The sequence below is a fragment of the Schistocerca serialis genome, chromosome 9 (genome assembly GCF_023864345.2).
Source record: "Schistocerca serialis cubense isolate TAMUIC-IGC-003099 chromosome 9, iqSchSeri2.2, whole genome shotgun sequence".
Classification (NCBI taxonomy): Eukaryota; Metazoa; Arthropoda; class Insecta; order Orthoptera; family Acrididae; genus Schistocerca; species Schistocerca serialis.
The window spans coordinates 541,769,508-541,791,023 of NC_064646.1; the positions used below are offsets into that span (position 1 = coordinate 541,769,508).

The following is a 21,516-nucleotide window of genomic DNA, read 5'->3' on the forward strand; positions in this document are numbered from 1 at the left end:
ATGCAAAACCTCCTAAAAGACTCACTCATCTTGAACTTAAGTCGGCATTGTCCCTTTTGTGTTCAATCCCGATGCAATTTCTGTGTTTGGTGGTCAATGTGAAGGTCCAAGGGATACAGTAAACCTCCACTGGTGCATTGGAATCTAATACTGGTCTCCTAGGAGCCGCTCAAACAACAAACTCTTAGAAGATTAACTCTTCTTGTACATAAGTCGGCATTGTGCCTTTTGTATTGAATGCCGATGCGATTTCTGTGTTTCATGGTCAATATGAAGGTCCAAGGGATACAGTAAACCTGCACTGGTGCATCGGAATTAATACTATTCACCCAGGAGCCGCTGAAACCACAACGTCTTAGAAGATTCACTCTTCTTGTACCTAAGTAGGCATTGTACCTTTTGTATTCAATCCCGATGCAATTTGTCTGTTTCATGGTCAATGTGAAGGTCAAAAGAATGCTGTAAACCTGCACTGGTACATAGGAATCTAATACTGGTCTCCCAGGAGCCTCTAAAACCACAATCTCTTAGAAGTTTCACACTTCTTGTAGTTAAGTCGGCATTGTGCCTTTTGTATTCAATCCCGATGCGATTTCTATGTTTCATTGTAAAAGTGATGAATCAAGTGATACAGTAAACCTGCACTCGTGCATCGGAATCTAATAGTGTTCTCCCAGGACCCACTCAAAGCACAAACTCTTAGAAGATTCACTCTTCTTGTACTTAAGCCGGCATCGTGCTTTTGAATTTAAACCCGATGCGATTTCTGTGTTTCATGGTCAATGTGAAGGTCCAAGTGATACAGTAAACTGGTACTGGTGCATCGCAATCTAATACTGATCTCCCAGGAGCCGCTCAAAACACTAACTCTTAGAAGAATCACTCTTCTTGTACTTATGTCGGTATTGTCCATTTTGTATGCAATCCCGTTGCAATTTCTGTGTTTCATGGTCAATGTGATGGTCCAAGTGAGACAGTAAACCTGCACTGGTGCATCGGAATCTAATACTGATCTCCTAGGAGCCGCTTAAACCACAAACTCTTAGAAGATTAACTCTTCTTGTTCTTAAGTCGGCATTGTGCCTTTTGTATTCAAAGCCGATCCGATTTCTGTGTTTCATGGTCAATATGAAGGTCCAACGGATACAGTAAACCTGCACTGGTGCATCGGAATCTAATACTACTCACCCAGGAACCGCTCAAACCACAAAGTCTTAGAAGATTCACTCTTCCTGTACCTAAGTCGGCATTGTACCTTTTGTATTCAATCCCGATGCAATTTCTCTGTTTCATGGTCAATGTGAAGGTCGAAAGAATGCACTAAACCTGCACTGGTACATCGGAATCTAATACTGGTCTCCCAGGAGCCTCTCAAACCACAATCTCTTAGAAGATTCATCTTCTTGTACTTCTGTCGGCATTGTGCCTTTTGTATCCCACCCCGCTGCGATTTCTGTGTTTCATGGTCAATGTGAATGTCCAAGGCATACAGTAAACGTGCACTGGTGCATCGGAAACTAATACTGGTCTCCCAGGAGCCGCTCAAACCACAAACTCTTAGAAGATTCTTTCTTCTTGTACTTAAGTCGGCATTGTGCATTTTGTATTCAATCCCGATGCAATTTCTGTGTTTCATGGTCAATGTGAAGGTCCACAGGATACAATAAACCTGCTCTGGTGTATCGGATTCTAATACTGGTCTCCCAGGAGCCGCTCAAACCACAAACTCTTTGAAGATTCATCTTCTTGTACTTATGTCGGCATTGTCCCTTTTGTATTATACCCCGATGCAACTTCTGTGTTTCATGGTCAATGTGAAAGTCCTAGGGATACAGTAAACCTGCACAGGTGCATCGGAATCTAATACTGGTCTCCCAGGAGCCGCTCAAGCCACAAACTCTTAGAAGATTCACTCTTCTTGTACTTCAGTCGGCATTGTGGCTTTTGAATTCCATCCCGTTGCGATTTCTCTGTTTCATGGTCAATGTGAAGGTCCAACGGATACAGTAAATGTGCACTGGATTATCGGAATCTAATACTGATCTCCCAGGAGCCGCTCAAACCACAAACTCTTAGATGATTCTTTCTTCTCGAAACATAAGTCGGTCTTGTGCCTTTTGTATTCAATCCCGATACAATTTCTGTGTATCATGGTCAATGTGAAGGTCCAAGGGATACATTAAACCTGCAATGCTGCATCGGACTCTAATACTGGTGTCCCAGGAGCCGCTCAAATTACAAACTCCTAGAAAATTCACTGATCCTGGACTTAAATCGGCATGTGCCTTTTGTATTCACCCCACTGAAATTACTGTGTGTCTTGGTCAATGTGAAAATCCGAGGGATTCAGTCAACCTGCACTGGTGCATCGGAATTTAATACTGGTCTCCCAGGAGCCGTTCAAAGCAAAAACTCACAGAAGATTCACTCTTCTTGTACTTAAGACGGCATTGTGCACTTTGTATTCAATCCCGATGCATTTTCAGAGCTTCATGGGTAATGAGTAAGTCAAAGGGATAAAGTTAACCAGCAATGGCGAAACGGAATCAGATACTGGTCTCCCAGGAGCCGCTCCAAGCACAAACTCTTGGAAGATTCAATTTTCTTGTACTTAAGTCGGCATTTTGCCTTTTCTATTTAATCCCGATGCAATTTCTGTGTTTCATGGTCAATGTGAACGTCCAAGGGATTCAGTAAACCTGTACTGGTGTATCGGAATCTCATACTGGACTCTCAGGAACCGCTCTAGCACAATTTCTTCAAAGATTCACTCTTCTTGCACTTAAGTCGGCATTGTGCCTTTTGTATTCAATCCCGATCAAATTTCTGTGTTTCATGGTCAATGTGAACGTCCAAGGGATTCAGTAAACCTTTACTGGCGCACCGGAATCTAATACTGGTCTCTAGGAGCCGCTCAAACGAATACCTCTTAGAATATTCACTTTTCTTGTACTTAAGTCGGCATTGTCCATTTTGTACTTAATCCCGATGCAATTTCTGTGTTTCATGGTCAATGTGAAGGTCCAATTGAGACAGTAAACCTGCACTGGTGCATCGGAATCTAATACTGGTCTCCCGGGAGCCGCTCAAGGCACAAAATCATAGAAGATTCACTCTTCTTGTACTTAAGTCTGCATTGTGCCTTTTGTATTCCATCCCGGTGCCATTTCTGTGTTTGATGGTCAATGTGAAGGTCCAAGGTTACAGTAAACCTGCACTGGTGCATCGGAATCTAATACTGGTCTCCCAGGAGCCGCTCAAAGCACAAACTCTTGGAAGATTCACTCATCTTGTACTTAAGTCGGCATTGTGCCATTTGTATCCAATCCCGATGCAATTTCTGTGTTACATGGTCAATGTGAAAGTCCAAGGGATACAGTAAACCTGCACTGGTGCATCGGAATCTAATACTGGTCTCCCAGGAGCCGCTCACATCACAAACTCTCATAAAATTCACTCTTCTTTTATTTAAGTCGGCATTGTGCCTTTTGTATTCAATCCCGATGGAATTTCGGCGTTTCATGGTCAATGTGAAGGTCCAAGGGATACATTAAACCTGTACTGCTGCATCGGAATCTAATACTGGTCTCCCAGGAGCCGCTCAAAGCTCAAAGTCTTACAAGAGTCACTCCTCTTGTACTCTAGTCGGCATTGTGCCGTTTGAACTAATCCCGATGCAATTTCTGTGTTTCATGGTCAATGTGAAGTTCCAAGGGATTCAGTAAACCTGCACTTAAACATCAGAATCTAATACTGGTCTTCCACGAACCGCTCAACGCACAAACTCTTAGAAGATTCACTCTTCTTGTATTTAAGTCGGCATTGTGCCTTTTGTATTCAATACTGATGCAATTTCTGTGTTTCATGGTTAATGATAGGGGCCAAGGGATACATTAAACCTGCACTGGTGCATCGGAATCTAAAAACGGTGTCCCAGGAGCCGCTCAAATCACAAATTCTTACATGATTGTCTCTTCTTGTACTTAAGTCGGCATTGTGCCTTTGTATTCAATCCCTATGCAATTTCTGTGTTTCATGGTCAATATCAAGGTCCAAGCAATACAGTAAACCTGCACTATTGCATCGAAATCTAATACTGGTCCCCGAGGAGCCGCTCAAACCAAAATCTCTTAGACGACTCAGTCTTCATGTACTTAACTCGGCATTGTGCCTTTTGTATTCACCCCGATGCAATTTCTGTGTTTCATGATCAATGTGAAGGTCCAAGGGATTCAGTAAACCTGCACTGGTGCATCTGTATCTAATACTGGTCTCCCAGGAGCCGCTTAATGCACAAAGTCTTAGAAGGTTCACTCTTCTTGTACTTAAGTCGGAATAGCTCGTTATACATTCTAGCCCGATGAAATTTCTGTGCTTCATGGTCAATGTTAAGGTCCAAGGGATACAGTATACCTGCACTGTTCCATCGGAATCTAATACTGGCCTTCCAGGAGCCGCAAAAAGCACAAATTCTTAGAAGATTCTCTCATCTTGTCCTTAAGTCCGCATTGTGCCTTTGGTATTCAATCCCGATGCAATTTTTAAGTTTCATAGTCAATGTGAAGGTCCAAGGGATACAGTAAACCTGTACTGGTGTATCGGAATCTAATACTGGACTCTCAGGAACCGCTCTAGCACAATTTCTTCAAAGATTCACTCTTCTTGTACTTAAGTCGGCATTGTGCCTTTTGTATTCAATCCCGATCAAATTTCTGTGTTTCATGGTCAATGTGAACGTCCAAGGGATTCAGTAAACCTGCGCTGGTGCATCAGAATCTAATACCGGTCTCCCAGGAGCCACTCAAAGCACAAACTCTTACAAGATTCACTCATCTTGTACTTAAGTCGGCATTGCGCCTTTTGTATCTGATCCCGATGCAATTTCTGTGTTACATGGTCAAACTGGAAGTCCAAGGGAAACAGTAAACCTGCACAGGTGCGATGGAATATAATACTGGTGTCCCAAAAGCCGCTCAAAACACAAACCCTTAGAGGATTCACTCTTCTTGTACTTAAGTCGGCATTGTCCCTTTTGTTTTCAATCCCGATGCAATTTCTGTGTTACATGGTCAATGTGAAAGTCCAAGGGATACAGTACACCTGCACTGGTGCATCGGAATATAATACTGGTGTACCAGGTGCCGCTCAAAGCACAAACCATTAGAGGATTCGTTCTTCTTGTACTTAAGTCGGCATTGTACTATTTGTATTCAATCCCGATGCAATTTCTGTGTTTAATGGTCAGTGTGAAAGTCCAAGGGACACAGTAAACCTTTACTGGCGCACCGGAATCTAATACTGGTCTCCCAGGAACCTCTCACACCACAAAATCTTAGAAGATTCACTCTTCTAGTACTTAAGTAGGCATTGTGCCTTTTGTATTCAATCGCGATGCGATTTCTGTTTTCCATGGTCAATGTGGAGGTCAAATTGATACAGTAAATCTGCACTGTAGCATCGGAATCTAATACTGGTCTCCCAGAAGCCGCTCAAAGCACAAAATCATATAAGACTCACTCTTCTTGTACTTAAGTCCTCCTTGTGAATTTTGTATTCTATCACATTGCGATTCCTGTGTTTCATGGTCAATGTGAAGGTCCAAGGGATACAGTAAACCTGCACTGGTGCATTGGAATCTAATACTGGTATCCCAGGAGCCGCTCAAATCACAAATTCTCATAAAATTCACTCTTCTTTTATTTAAGTTGGCATTGTGCCTTTTGTATTCAATCCGGAAGCAATTTCTGTGTTTCATGGTCAATGTGAAAGCCCAAGGGATACAGTAAACCTGCACTGGTGCATCGATATCCAACACTGGTCTCCCAGGAGCCGCTCAAATCAGAAAGTCTTAGAAGATTCACTCTTCATGTACATAAGTCGGCAGTGTGCTTTTGTATTCAATCCCAATGCAATTTCTGTGTTTCATGGTCAATGTGAAGGTCCAAGCAATACAGTAAACCTGCACTATTGCATCAGAATCTAATACTGGTATCCGAGGAGCCGCTCAAACCAAAATCTCTTAGACGATTCACTCTTCATGTACTTAAGTCGGCATTGTGCATTTTGTATTCAATCCCGATGCAATTTCTGTGTTTCATGGTCAATGAGAAAGTCAAAGGGATACAGTTAACCAGCACAGGTGAATCGCAATCTAATACTGGTCTCCCAGGAGCCGCTCAAAGAACAAACTCTTACAAGACTCAATCTTCTTGAACTTAAGTCTGCGTTGTGTATTTTGTATTCCATCCCGATGCCATTTCTGTGTTTGATGGTCAATGTGAAGGTCCAAGGGTACAGTAAACCTGCACTGTTGCATTGGAATCTAATACTGGTCTCCCAGGAGCCGCTCAAACCACAAAATCTTCGAAGATTCACTCTTCTAGTACTTAAGTCGGCATTGTGCCTTTTGTATTCAATCGCGATGCGATTTCTATCTTCCATCGTCAATGTGGAGGTCAAATTGATACAGCAAACCGGCACTGGTGCATCGGAATCTAATACTGGTCTCCCAGGAGCCGCTCAAACCACAAACTCTTATACGACTCACTCTTCTTGTACTTAAGTCCTCATTGTGAATTTTGTATTCTATCACACTGCGATTCCTGTGTTTCATGGTCAATGTGAAGGTCCAAGGAATACAGTAAACCTGCACTGGTGTATCGGAATCTAATACTGGTCTCCCAGGAGGCGCTCAAACACAAACTCTCATAAAATTCACCCTTCTTTTATTTAAGTCGGCATTGTGCCTTTTATATTCAATCCCGATGGAATTTCGGTCTTTCATGGTCAATGTGATGGTCCAGGATATACATTAAACCTGTACTGGTACATCGGAATCTAATACTGGTCTCCCAAGAGCCGCTCAATGCTCAAAGTCTTAGACGATTCACTCTCCTTTTACTCATGTCGGCATTGTGCCGTTTGAACTAATCCCAATGAAATTTCTGTGTTACATGGTCAATGTGAAGTACCAAGGGATTCAGTAAACCTGCACTGATGCATCGGAATCTAATACTGGTCTTCCAGAAGCCTCTCAACGCACAAACTCTTAGAAGATTCACTCTTCTTCAATTTAAGTCGGCATTGTGCATTTTGTATTCAATCCCGATCCAATTTCTGTGTTTCATGGTTAATGTTAGGGTCCAAGGGATACGGTAAACCTGCACTGGTGTATCGGAATCTAATACTGGACTCTCAGGAGCCGCTCTAGCACAATTTCTTGAAAGACTCACTCTTCCTGTACTTAAGTCGGCATTGTGCCTTTTGTATTCAATCCCGATCCAATTTCTGTGATTCATTGTCAATGTGAAGGTCCAAGGGATTCAGTAAACCTGCGCTGGTGCATCAGAATCTGATACGGGTCTCCCACGAGCCACTCAAAGCACAAACTCTTAGAAGATTCACTCTTCTTGTACTTAAGTCGGCATTGTGCCTTATGTATTCAATCCCGATGCAATTTCTGTGTTTAATGGTCAATGTGAAAGTCCAAGGCATACAGTAAACCTTTCCTGGCGCACCGGAATCTAATACTGGTCTCCCAGGAGCCGCTCAAACGACAACCTCTTAGAATATTCTCTTTTCTTGTACTTAAGTCGGCATTGTCCATTTTGTACTCAATCCCGAAGCAATTTCTGTGTTTCATGGTCATTGTGAAGGTCCAGTTGAGACAGTAAACCTGCACTGGTGCATCGGCATCTAATACTGGTCTCCAAGGAGCGGCTTAATGCACAAAGTCTTAGAAGATTCACTCTTCTTCTACTTAAGTCGGAATAGTGCGTTTTATATTCTAGCCCGATGCAATTTCTGTGTTTCATGGTCAATGTTAAGGTCTAAGGGATACAGTATACCTGCACTGTTCCATCGGAATCTAATACTGGCCTCCCAGGAGCCGCACAAAGCACAAATTCTTAGAAGATTCTCTCATCTTGTTCTTAAGTCCGCACTGTGCCTTTGGTATTCAATCCCGATGCAATTTTTGAGTTTCATAGTCAATCTGGGGGACCAAGGGATACAGTAAACCTGCACTGATGTATCGGAATCTAATACTGGACTCTCAGGAGCCGCTCTAGCACAATTTCTTCAAAGATTCATCTTCTTGTACTTAAGTCGGCATTGTGCCTCTTGTATTCAATCCTGATCCAATTTCTGTGTTTCATGGTCAATGTGAAGGTCCAAGGGATTCAGTAAACCTGCGCTGGTGCATCAGAATCTAATACCGGTCTCCCAGGAGCCACTCAAAGCACAAACCCTTAGAAGATTCACTCTTCTTGTACTTAAGTCGGCATTGTGCCTTTTGTATCTGATCCCGATGCAATTTCTGTGTTACATGCCAAATTGAAAGTCTAAGGGATACAGTAAACCGGCACTGGTGCGTCGGAATATAATTCTTGTGTCCCAAAAGACGCTCATGACACAAACCCTTAGGGGATTCACTCATCTTGTACTTAAGTCGGCATTGTGCCTTATGTATTCAATCCCGATGCAATTTCTGTGTTTAATGGTCAATGTGAAAGTCCAAGGGATACAGTAAACCTTTCCTGGCGCACCGGAATCTAATACTGGTCTCCCAGGAGCCGCTCAAACGACAACCTCTTAGAATATTCACTTTTCTTGTACTTAAGTCGGCATTGTCCATTTTGTACTCAATCCCGATGCAATTTCTATGTTTCATGGTCAATGTGAAGGTCCAATTGAGACAGTAAACCTGCACTGGTGCATCAGAATCTAATACTGGTCTCCCAGGAGCCGCTCAAACCACAAACTCTTAGAAGATTCACTCTTCTAATACTAAAGTCGGCATTGTGCCTTTTGTATTCAATCGCGATGCGATTTCTGTTTCCATGGTCAATGTGGAGGTCAAATTGATACAGTAAACCTGCACTGGTGCATCGGAATCTAATACTGGTCTCCCAGGAGCCGCTCAAAGCACAAACTCTTATAAGACTCACTCTTCTTGTACTTAAGTCCTCATTGTGACTTTTGTATTCTATCCCATTGCGATTCCTGTGTTTCATGGTCAATGTGAAGGTCCAAGGGATACAGTAAACCTGCACTGGTGCATCGGAATCTAATACTGGTCTCCCAGGAGCCGGTCAATGCACAAACTCTTAGAAGATTCACTCTTCTTGTGTTTAAGTCGGCATTGTGCCTTTTGTATTCAATCCCAAAGTAATTTCTGTGTTTCATGGTCAATGTGTAAGCCCAAGGGATACAGTAAACCTGCACTGGTGCATCGATATCTAATATTGGTCTCCCAGGAGCCGCTCAAATCAGAAACTCTTAGAAGATTCACTCTTCATGTACTTAAGTCGGCATTGTGCCTTTGTATTCAATCCCAATGCAATTTCTGTGTTTCATGGTCAATGTGAAGGTCCAAGCGATATAGTAAACCTGCACTATTGCATCGGAGTCTAATACTGGTCTCCCAGGAGGCGCTCAAAGCACAATCTCTTAGACGATTCACTCTTCTTGTACCTGAGTCGGCATTGTGCTTTTTGTATTCAGTCCCGATGCAATTTCTGTGTTTCATGGTCAATGTGAAAGTCAAAGGGATACAGTTAACCAGCACTGGTGAATCGGAATCTAATACTGGTCTCCCAGGAGCCGCTCAAATCACAACTCTTAGAAGATTCAATCCCCTTGTACTTAAGTCGGCATTGTGCCTTTTGTATTTAATCCCGTTGCAATTTCTGTCTTTCATGGTCAATGTGACGGTCGAAGGGATACAGTAAACCTGCACTGGTGCATCGGAATGAAATACTGGACTCCCAGGAGCCGCTCAAAGCAAAAACTCTTAGAAAATTCAGTCTTCTTTTATTTAAGTCGGCATTGTGCCTTTTGTTTTCAATCCTGATGCTATTTCGGGGATTCATGGTCAATGTGAAGGTCCAAGGGAAAAAGTAAACCTGCAATGGTGCATCGGAATCTAATACTGTTCTCCCAATAACAGCACAACGCACAAACTCTTAGATGATTAACTCTTCTTATACTTAAGTTGGCATTGTACCTTTGGTATTCAATCCCAATCCAACTTTTGTGTTTCATGGTCAATGTGAAGGTCCAAGGTATACAGTAAACCTGCACTGGTGTATCAGAATCTAATACTGGTCTCCCAGGAGCCGCTTAAAGCACAAAGTCTTAGAAGATTCACTCTTCTTGTACTTAAGTCGGCATTGTGCCTTTTATATTCTATCCCGATGCAATTTCTCGTCTCATGGTCAATGTGAGGGTCCAAGGGAATCACTAAACCTGTACAGGTGCATCGGAATCTAATACTGGTCTCCCAGGAGTCGCTCAGATCACAAAGTCTTAGAAAATACAATCTTCTTGTACTTAATTCGGCATTGTCCCTTTTGTTATCAATCCCAATGCAATTTCTGTGTTTCATGGTCAATGTGAAAGTCCAAGGAATACAGTTAACCAGCACTGGTGAATCAGAATCTGATACTGGTCTCCCAGCAGCCGCTGAAAGCACAAACTCTTAGAAGATTCAATCTTCTTGTATTTAACTCGGCATTGTGCCTTTTGTATTCAATCCCAATGCAATTTCTGTATTTCATGGTCAATGTGAAGGCCCAAGCGATACAGTAAACCTGCACTATTGCATCGGAATCTAATACTGGTCTCCCAGGAGCCGCTCAAAGGACAATCTCTTATACGATTCACTCTTCTTGTACCTGAGTCGGCATTGGGCTTTTTGTATTCAATCCGGATGCAATTTCTGTGTTTCATGGTCAATGTGAGGGTCCAAGGGATACAGTAAACATGCAATGCAGCATCGGACTCTATTACTTGTGTCCCAGGAGCCGCTCAAGTTACAAACTCTTAGAAAATTCAATCTTCTTGTACTTCAGTCGGCATTGTGCATTTTGTATTCACCCCGATGCAATTTCTGTGTTTCATGGTCAATGTGAAAGTCAAAGGGATACAGTTAACCAGCACTGGTGAATCGGAATCTAATACTGATCTCCCAGGAGCCACTCAAAGCACAAACTCTTAGAAGATTCAATCCTCTTGTACTTAAGTCAGCATTGTGCCTTTTGTATTCAATCTCATTGCAATCTCTGAGTTTCATGGTCAATGTGACGGTCTATGGGATACAGTACACCTGCACTGGTTAATCGGAATGAAATACTGGTCTCCCAGGAGCCGCTCAAAGCAAAAACTCCTTGAAAATTCACTCATATTTTACTTAAGTCGGCATTGTGCTTTTTGTTTTCAATCCCGATGCTATTTCGGGGTTTCATGGTCAATGTGAAGGTCCAAGGGAAAAAGTAAACCTGCACTGGTGCATTGGAATCTAATACTGGTCTCCCAAGATCCGCTGAAAGCCCAAACTCTTAGAAGATTCCGTCTTTTTGTACTTAAGTCGGCATTGTGCCGTTTGAATTAATCCTGATGCAATTTCTGTGTCTCATGGTCAATGTGAATGTCCAAGCGATTCAGTAAACCTCCACTGGTGCATCGGAATCTAATACTAGTCTCCCAGGAGCCGCTCAACGCACAAACTCTTGGAAGATTCACTCTTCTTGTACTTAAGTTGGCATTGTGCATTTTGTATTCAATCCCGATACAATTTCTGTGTTTCATGGTCAATGTGAAAGTCAAAGGGATGCAGCTAACCAGCACTGGTGAATCGGTTTCTAATATTGGTCTGCCAGGAGCCGCTCAAAGCACAAACTCTTAGAAGATTCAATCCTCTTGTACTTAAGCCGGCATTTTTTGTATTCAATCCCGTTGCAATTTCTGTGTTTCATGGTCAATGTGACGGTCTAAGGGATACAGTAAACCTGCACTGGTGCATCGGAATGAAATACTGGTCTCCGAGGAGCCGCTCAACGCACAAACTCTTGGAAGATTCACTCTTCTTGTATTTAAATTGGCATTGTGAACTTTGTATTCTATCCTGATGCAATTTCCGTGTTTCATGGTCAATGTAAACGTCCAAGGGATACAGTACACCTGCACTGGTGCATCGGAATCTAATAGTAGTTTCACAGGAGCCGCTCAAAGCTGAAACCCCTAGAAGATTAACTCGTCTTGTACTGAAGTCGGCATTGTGTTTTTGTATCCAATCCCGGTGCAATTTCTGTGTTTCATGTTCAATGCGAAGGTCCAAGAGATTTAGTAAACCTGCACTGGTGCATCGGAATCTAATACTTGTCCCCCAGGTCCGCTCAAAGCACAAACACTTAGAAGATTAACAATAATTGTACATAAGTCAGCATTGTTCCTTTGGTATTCAATTGCAATGCAATTCCTGTGTTTAATGCCCAATGTGAAGGTCCAAGACATTCAGTAAATTTCCACTGGTGCATCGGAATCTAATACTGGTCTCTCAGGAGACGCTCAAACCACAAACTCTTCGAAGATTCATTCTTCTTGTACTTATGTCAGCATTGTGCTTTTGTATTCAATCGCGATGCAATTTGTGTGTTTCATGGTCAATGTGAAGGTCCAAGGGATACAGTAAAGCTAGAATAGTGCATCGGATTCTAATACTGGTCTCCTAGGAGCCGCTCAAAGCACAAAGTCGTAGAAGATTCACTCTTCTTGTACTTAAGGCGGCATTCTGTCTTTTGCATTCAATCCCGATGCATTTTCTGTATTTCATGGTCAATGTGAAGGTCCAAGGTACACAGTAAACCTGCACTGGTGCATCGGAATCTCATACGTAACACCCAGGAGCCACTCAAAGCACAAACTCTTGAAGATTCACTCTTCTTGTACTTAAGTCGGCGTTTTTTATTCAATCACGATGCAATTTCTGTGTCTCATGGTCAATATGAAGGTCCAAGGGATTCAGTAAACCTGCACTGGTCCATCGGAATCTAATACTGGTCTCCCAGGAGACGCTCAATGCAGAATCTTTTACAAAGTTCACTCGTCTTGTTCTTAAGTCGGCACTGTGCCTTTTGCATTCAATCCGGATGCATTCTCTGTGTTTCATGGACAATGTGAATGTCCAAGCACTACAGTAAATCTGCACCGATTCATTGGAATCTAATACTGGTCTCCCAGGAGCCGCGCAAAGCACAAATTCTTAGAAGATTCACTATTCTTGTACTTAAGTCGGTATTGTGCCTTTTGTATTGCATCCTGAAACAATTTCTGTGTTTCTTGGTCAATGTGATGGTCCAAGAGATACAGAAAATCAGCACTGGTGCATCGGAATCTAATAGTGGTATCCCAGGAGCCCCTCAAAGCACAAATCTTAGAAGATTCACTCGTCTTGTACTTAAGTCGGCATTGTGCCTTTTGTGTTCAATCCCGATGTAGTTTCTGTGTTTCACAGTCAATGCAAAGGTCCAAGGTATACAGTAGACCTGCACTGGTGCATCGGAATCACATACATAACCCCCAGGACCCACTCAAAGCACATACTCTTGAAGATTCACTCTTCGTGTACTTAAGTCGGCATTTTTTTTCAATCACGATGCAATTTCTGTGTCTCATGGTCAATGTGAAGGTCCAATGGGTTCAGTAAATCTGCACTGGTGCATCGGAATCTAATACTGGTCTACCAGGAGCAGCTCAAAACACGAACTCGTAGAAGATTCACTCTTCTTGTACTTAAGTCGGCATTGTGCCTTTTGTATTCAATCCCGATGCATTTCTGTGTTTCATGGTCAATGTGAAAATCCAAGGTTTACAGTAAAGCTGCACTGGTCCATCGGAATCTAATACTTAACCCCCAGTAGCCGCTCAAAGCACCAACTCTTAGAAGATTCACTCTTCTTGTACTTAAGTCGGCATTGTTCCTTTTGTATTCAATCACGATGCGATTTCTGAGTTTCATGATCAGTGTGAATGTCCAAGGGATACAGTAAACCTGGACTGGTGCATCAGAATCTAATACTGGTCTCCCAGGAGCCACTCGAAGTACAAACTCATAGAACATTCACTCTACTTGTACTTAAGTCGGCATTGTGCCTTTGTATTCAATCCCGATGCAATTTCTGTGTTTTACGGTCAATATGAAGGTCCAAGGGATACAGTAAACCTGCACTGATGCAGCGAAATCTAATACTGGTCTCCCTGGAACCACTCAAAGCACAAACTCTTAGAAGATTCACTCTTCTTGTACTTAAGTCGGCATTGTGCCATTTGTATTCTATCCCCATGCAATTTCTGTATTTCATGGTCAATGTTACGGTCCAAGGGATACAGTAAACCTTCACTGGTGAATCGGAATCTATTACTGGTCTCCCAGGAGCCGCTCAAAGCACAAACTCTTAGAAGATTCACTCTTCTTGTACTTAAGTCGGCAGTGTGCCTGTTTTATTCAATCACGATGCAATTTCTGTGTCTCATGGTCAATGTGAAGGTCCAAGAGATTCAGTAAATCTGCACTGGTGCATCGGAATCTAATACTAGTCTCCCAGGAGACGCTCAAACTACAAACTCATAGACATTTCACTGTTCTTGTACTTAAGTCGTAAATGTGCCATTTGTATTCAATCCCAATGCAATTTCTGTGTTACACGGTCACTGTGAAAGTCCAAGGGACACAGTAATCCTGCACTGGTGCATCGGAATCTAATACTGGTCTGCCAGGAGCAGCTCAAAACACAAAATCTTAGAAGTTTCACTCTTCTTGTACTTAAGTCGGCATTGTGAATTTTGTATTCGATCCCGATGCATTTTCTCTGTTTCATGGTCAATGTGAAGGTCCAAGGTTTACAGTAAACCTGCACTGGTGCATTGGAATCTAATACTTTACCCCCAGGAGTCGCTCAAAGCACAAACTCTTTGAAGATTCACTCTTCTTGTACATAAGTCGGCATAGAGCCTATTGTATTCAATCACGATGCAATTTCGGAGTTTCATGGTCAATGTGAACGTCCAAGGGATTCTGCAGACCTGCACTGGTGCATCGCAATCTAATACTGGCCTCCCAGGATCTGTACAAAGCAGAAACTCTTAGAAGATTCACTCTTCTTGTACTTAAGTCGGCATTGTGCCATTTGTATTCAATCCCCATGCAATTTCTGTGTCTCATTGTCAATGTGAAGGTCCAAGGGATTCAGCAAACCTGCACTGGTGAAACAGAATCTAATACTGGTCTCCCAGGAGCCGCTCAAAGCACAAACTCTTAGAAGATTCACTCTTCTTGTGTTTAAGTCAGCATTCTGCCTTTTGTATTCAGCCCCGATGCAATTTCTGTGTTCCATGTCAATCTGAAAGTCCAAGGGATACAGTAAACCTGCACTGGTGTATATGAATCTAATACTGGTCACCCAGGAGCCACTCAAAGCACAAAATCTTAAAAGATTCACTCTTCTTGTACTTAAGTGGGCATAGTGGCTATTCTATTCAATCCCGATGCAATCTCTGTGTTTCACGGTCAATGTCCTGCAAAGTAGTGTTCCACAGCCCGCACAATCTAGAGAACATACTTGTCCGCCACTAATCCTGTGAGTGACCCAGGTGCAAGACCTGTCCCACAAATCCACCCACCTCCTCCTACAGCAGTCCAGTCGCAGGCATCTCCCACCATATAAAAGGCACGATCATGTGCAAAAGCAACCTGTTAAAAATCTGCTATGCTGCAATTACCATAAAATTTTCCATGTAGGGATGACAAGTAACCAACTGTTCACTCGCAGTAATGTCTAGCACCAAACTGTGGCAAACCAGAGACTTCACATTCCAGTTGCCAAGAGGCTGTACACCACTTGAACAACTGCTTCACTAGACATACCATTTGGATATTCCCTTCCAGTGCAAGTTTTTCTGAACTATGCAGGTGGAAATTGTCTCTCCTGCACATCTAGTGCCATCCACCTGACCGAAACCTCTGCTAATTTTTTTCCCGCTGTATCACTTTACCTTTTCCCTTCTATCTTCTGTACCCACCAATGTTTTCCCATTCAGACCATGTACTGTCTTCTCCAATCACTCTGCCCCCCCCCCCCCCCTGCAGCTACTGCAGGTGTGTACATTTGGGTGTTTGTGTGGTTTCCAAATTAAACCATGTGCATTTTAGATATGTTAGATCCATATACTTTACCTGAAACTAATTCTCTGAGGTACTGAGACTACTGCTTCCTGGCCCAGGGTTTCTATTTTCAGCTAACACAGAAGTATTGTCTACAAACAAAAGTGTATGGGACAGGATATTTACCAGTGAATCATTCACACTGGACACCAAAAAGACTGTTGTGGGGCATGTAGACAACCCCCGAGATGGTGCACCAAGGCTGTGTGACTGCAGGAGCAGACAGCAAAAACTCTACACAAAAGATGGTCCAGCACTTCTCAGAGCTTACAGTCAAAAATTATCAGGCAAGGTGTCCATATTATGCAAATTAATGTAGGATTAACAAGTGACAAATGCAGTTACCAAAACAAATTAAATGATGAGCATGCCATCAGTATTATAGCTCTATAGGAAATGCATTTAGGTGATAATTCAGCAGCTACATGCAAGATTACGCAATATAAAGCAATATCAATACTCCTCTCAATTGTTAGGTGCATCCACAATAAATGAAAAAAGAAACAGCTCTTGGATTATGCTGGCTTAAGCTGTCAGAAAATTAGTGATGTAGAAGTAATTAGGATAAAACTCAAAGGCCTGGTTATTACATCAGTCCACAAATCACCTAACGGAAAGTGTCTGACACTAGTCTTACACACAGCAACTAGACAGCACGTATATGTTTAAGATTTTAATTCCAAAACACAACCCGGAGATACATAAATAGAGACAAAAATAGAGAACCATTGTTCGAATGGATCAACACACAAGAAATTATCTAAGTTTGATGCCAAGGAATTTAAAACGTTTTGGGCAGGCAGATGGAAACTGATACAAAACCTGACCCATCCATCTTTTCCACTGATGAGAACAAATTACCACTGAATCACTCAATAGTAGTACTGAAACATTTTTCAAGGAGTGTACATTGGCTCACAAAAGTTATCATTGGTGCTGAAATATCAGTTACAAAATACATTGATAAACCCTCATGGAAATTTGAAAAAGGTAACTCGATACAATACACCCAGGAAGTGGAGAGCAACCCACACTGGACACCTCAAAAGGCAGAACATTGGGAATTATTGTAGATGTAGCTAAATGGAATATCTGAAGGGTTGTAACAAAATAATGTGTACTAGGATGGGACAAACCTGCCCAAGTCCTCTACAAAGGATACCAAGTGTCTAAATAATGTTTTGATAACATTTTGTATTTAAAAATATGTGTTTGTATAAATTGTTCATGTTGTTGTAAATTTGACAATTTAAGAAATGGTCATGCTTTTGAACAATGTAAGAAATAGGTGTTATGTAAAAGCCAGTGTGCTTTTGTTTGAAACGAAAATGGCTGTGGCGAGAGGAAAAGGTGCGAAAGGCGAATTGGCGTGCTACCTTGAGCAAGTTCGGGAAGTAAGTCACACAGTCTGAAGGCAGCAGTGATTGAGGTAACTCCTTTGTGGAGCAGAAGCTTTGCCTGCAAATTTTCATAAAAATGCCTCGGTTGAAGACTGCAAACAGCTTACAGCATAGCTGCGAGTTGTTGAGCTACTGTATGTAAAACTGAATGAAGCCAAGAAGATAAATTGAGCCCGTACAGCAAGAAACTTGCAGGCCGTAGTGTGGGTAGTGTAGCCATCATAACTGTTCGCCACACCCAAGCCTACAGCCACCAGATAAGATTTTTTTCTATTTTTACCTTTGTACAGCATGAACCATTAATTTAAACTGTGTTTTAATAATCATTCTTGAACTTTACGGAAACTGGCTCACCCTGTTATTTCATCCTAATCATACATCTGTATAGGGTTCCTTCCTGGTGTTTGATTAATCCGAGTGTCCTGTTTTACAGACTTATGAAGTGCCAAGTTAATATAAAGAGGCACCATTTAAATTGCTTTAGTGTAAATAATAAAAATGTTTTCTTAACTATTGCAAAGTGTTATGGTTTGCTTACATAAAATTCAATCAGAGTGAAGCCAAGTTACTAGAACCTGTTAGATGGCTATACAGAATTAGTTCAAAGAATAATAGCTTCTGAAAGTAAATTCCACCAAGAAAGAGGTTTTCTTTAAGTGAAATGTTCAGTTAAAAAGTGTGTGCTTTAGTGTCTAAGTATTTAAGTTTCTTGATTATGGAAAGTGCTTTTCTAAAGGTAGTCCCCCCCACCCCGGCTAATTTTTTTTACCTTCCTTGAAGTTATCTACTGGGTTTTTTCTTTTTTAAAAACATAATGTATAAAGATGTAGCCCAAAATTGTTTAAGTGGGGTAATTTATTTGAAGAGCCAAACTAAACAGTAGCAAGAAAGTAGGCAAAATTCACATTTCTGCTTCTCCAATACTTCACTATTTCATTGCCAGGATAGGTTGGTGACCATTAAGTACATGTTTTAAATCACTAAATGAACTTGGAAATGAGTTGTCCTAGCTTCAGTATATTATTATTCATACTGTGTTCCTATCTAGCCACTGGGTAAGATCTTAGGAAAAGAAGTGAATAGTCCATTAGACGCAACACATGGTAAATCCTGTAAGAAGGATAACTCTATTGATTATCTTTTCCTATAAACAGGACTATCCTTCCATAGTGTATTTTATTTGGAAACTAAACTAAATTTTAGTAAGAGGGTTATACGTGGCAACATAGAGACAGGGTTTCTGTTATTTACGTAAAAGCATACTAATATCATAATGGTAGTGTTATAAGGTCCTATTAATGTGTGGTCATGACATTTGTTAAATGTCTCACCACATTCCTATTGAAACTATTTACTCTTCTTGTAAATAACACCTATGACAATTTTATACAAATGTCCACTAAGACTTTGCTCATCAACTTTCATTTAGGTAACAGCGATCTTTTAGATATATTTAAATCAGTACTGTTAAGAAATACTGACTAGCTTTATTTTCAAGAATCTCAAGTTTAAGTTATACATACTGTTATCCTCCAATAAGAATCATTGGCCGATTCTTCATCTTTGACAGGTTCATCATGCCTGCAATGCAAAACATTATCTTTTGTATTAACAGATGAAATCCAACTTTTTAAATTTAATAAATGCTTATACAAACATAAAGTTTCTTCAAAAAATGTATTTCTGACAACTTCCTGTCACAGATAATTTTCACTGAATGTTGCAACCCAGTTATATTGCTGATGAGAAGCAAATGTTGATCTTTTCCCTCTCTTCCTTCACCATCTCCTGTTTTGTTCACCTTGACATATTTCTACCAAAAAGACTACCGCAATGGATCCACTGCTTATATTTAACACACAGTAAATTCAGTTCAAATATTTCCTTAACACAGGATGTGCATTGACGAGCTTGAATTAATCAGAAAAATATAAACAGATACTAACCGTTCCACAGCTCTTACAAAATACTTGCATTAAGTAATCATCAAAGTTACTTTTTGCACAGCAAGAGGACTAACAGTCAAAATGGTGCTACATGCTACAGGCAGTGCAATACAATTTATTTTACTCAATGCTACAGCAATAAATGTACTTATAAAAATATTCAGACTTAGACTATAATCAAATACAGAGAGAGAAAATATTCTAACTAAAGAGATATAGCAGCCATAGGCAGAAACAAATAAAAAAACTGATACTAATCTTAGCTTTGAGGACCAAAAGTTTCTTCATCTGGAAAACGTAAAAAGAGAAATGAGACTGTTCAAGAATTAAGGATGAAAATTCAGGATCTTGAGTCAAGGAAGATGGACATGATGAAATTCAGTTGCGAAAGAGCAGCAGATGATGTAATTTTAAATGCCGAGAAATAAGATCTCTTCAAGAGGAGCCACCAAAAGGTCAAATAAGTGAAGAACAAGCTGAAAATACCGGTAAATGGGCTAAAATGGCGGCAAATAGATAAACGAAACAGAAAGAAAGTGCTGAAGAACAGGCAACCAAACAACAACAACAACAACAACAACAACAATAATAACAGCACATTGTAGCAATATATAATAGCAGTCCCACAACATCTGGAGGAAGATTTTCCACTAACAGAGCAATAAATTCATGAAGCCATCAAATCTTCCAAAACTTCAAAGCAACAAATGAAGACTCCACTACAGCAAAATTATTGAAATAGTCAGAACACACAAATGATCTACAACTGCTGTTTGAGAACATTTGGAAAGCTGAAGAGATTATGGAAAGCATTAATCCACAGCTATGAAAAAAAGGGGACACACAAAATGTCAACAATGGCAGAGATGCCTCACTTCTGCCAGTGGTATACAAAATATTATCAAAAATTCTATGGACAGAGTTGTAGAAACTTTAGACAAATAACTGGGAGAATCTCGAGGAGCTCTAGAAAGGGAAGACCCTGCACAGAGCAGATGTTTATTAGAAAATCGATAATCCTCCACAGACTGCTAATAACCAAACCTATAATAGTATCATGTATTGGTTTCAAGAAAACATTTGATTTGGTAGGCAGAGAAACTATAGGTAAAATCATCAAAGAATTTTGTGTTAAAGCAAACATAATCCTCAAAACAATAGCAAATAGGATGACTGAAGCTAAATTTATGGGAGAAGTATCTCAACCATTTGAAATAAAAACTGGTGTTAGACAAGGGGACAGTTTATCACCTTTACTGTAACACTGCATTCTAGAAAAAATAGAAAGTATCTGGAATTTGGAGAAAAAAAAAAATCACAAAATTGAACCAATAATTTTAGGACGAATAACAAGTGGAATTAAGGTAAACTGCCTGGCTTCTGCAGATGATTCTGATATACTTTCAAAAAATCTGACAGACAGTTATTGAAAGAAATCTTTTGGAAGAAATAGCAAAGAGAGCTGGTCCCAAAATTTCAGCTGAAAAAACAACATTGATGACAATTTCAAACAATGCATCAACATTCTTAGAAAAACAAAAATGTAAAATAGCATTAGTAAGTAAATTTAAATATATTGGACAAACTGTACAACAAAATGGACTAGAAGAATTAACAGTAGATGCAAGAGTCAGCAAACTGGAGAGAGCAAATCGTTTGACAAAGGATATTTACAACAAGAAATGCACAACTAAAAAAACAAAACTAAAACACTATCCCACAGTGGTATGACCAGGATGTTTATATGGATGAGGATGCCTAATGATGAACTATAAGCTGGACAGAACAGAGGATCCTCAAAGGAGGATTATTAGAAAATAATGGTTGCAATACAAGCTACAGATGGCTGGAAAATGAGAAGTAATGAGGAGATCTACAAAAATTTTGAGAAAATATCAGAAGTAATGGCTAAAAGAAGATTAATCTTTTTTTAGAGACCTATACTGAATGAGTAGTTCTGGAAGAAGGAATCAATGATAGCATGGATTACAGAAATAAGAAAGAAACAACATCAAACAATCAGAAATAATAGAAAGAAACCTTTTTACAGATAAAATACTGAATTTAAAAGGATCATCACCTCTCCAAGATCAAAATTAATTTCATCCCTCTCAATAAGACCGTGAAAACCGGAAATAAAATTCATAAATATGATATTGCGAAGCTCAAA

General features: G+C 40.6%; 1 protein-coding gene across 1 annotated transcript in view; it reads right to left on the reverse strand.

The window, feature by feature from the left end:
- The window catches only part of LOC126418821 (molybdenum cofactor biosynthesis protein 1-like), a 117,922-nt gene that overhangs the window by 42,498 nt on the left and 53,908 nt on the right, over window positions 1-21,516 (reverse strand). The window contains exon 5 of the mRNA XM_050085765.1: window positions 18,924-18,981. Coding sequence (XP_049941722.1) covers window positions 18,926-18,981 — 56 coding nt within the window. The 3' untranslated portion in view covers window positions 18,924-18,925. The remainder of the gene's footprint in view (window positions 1-18,923; window positions 18,982-21,516) is intronic.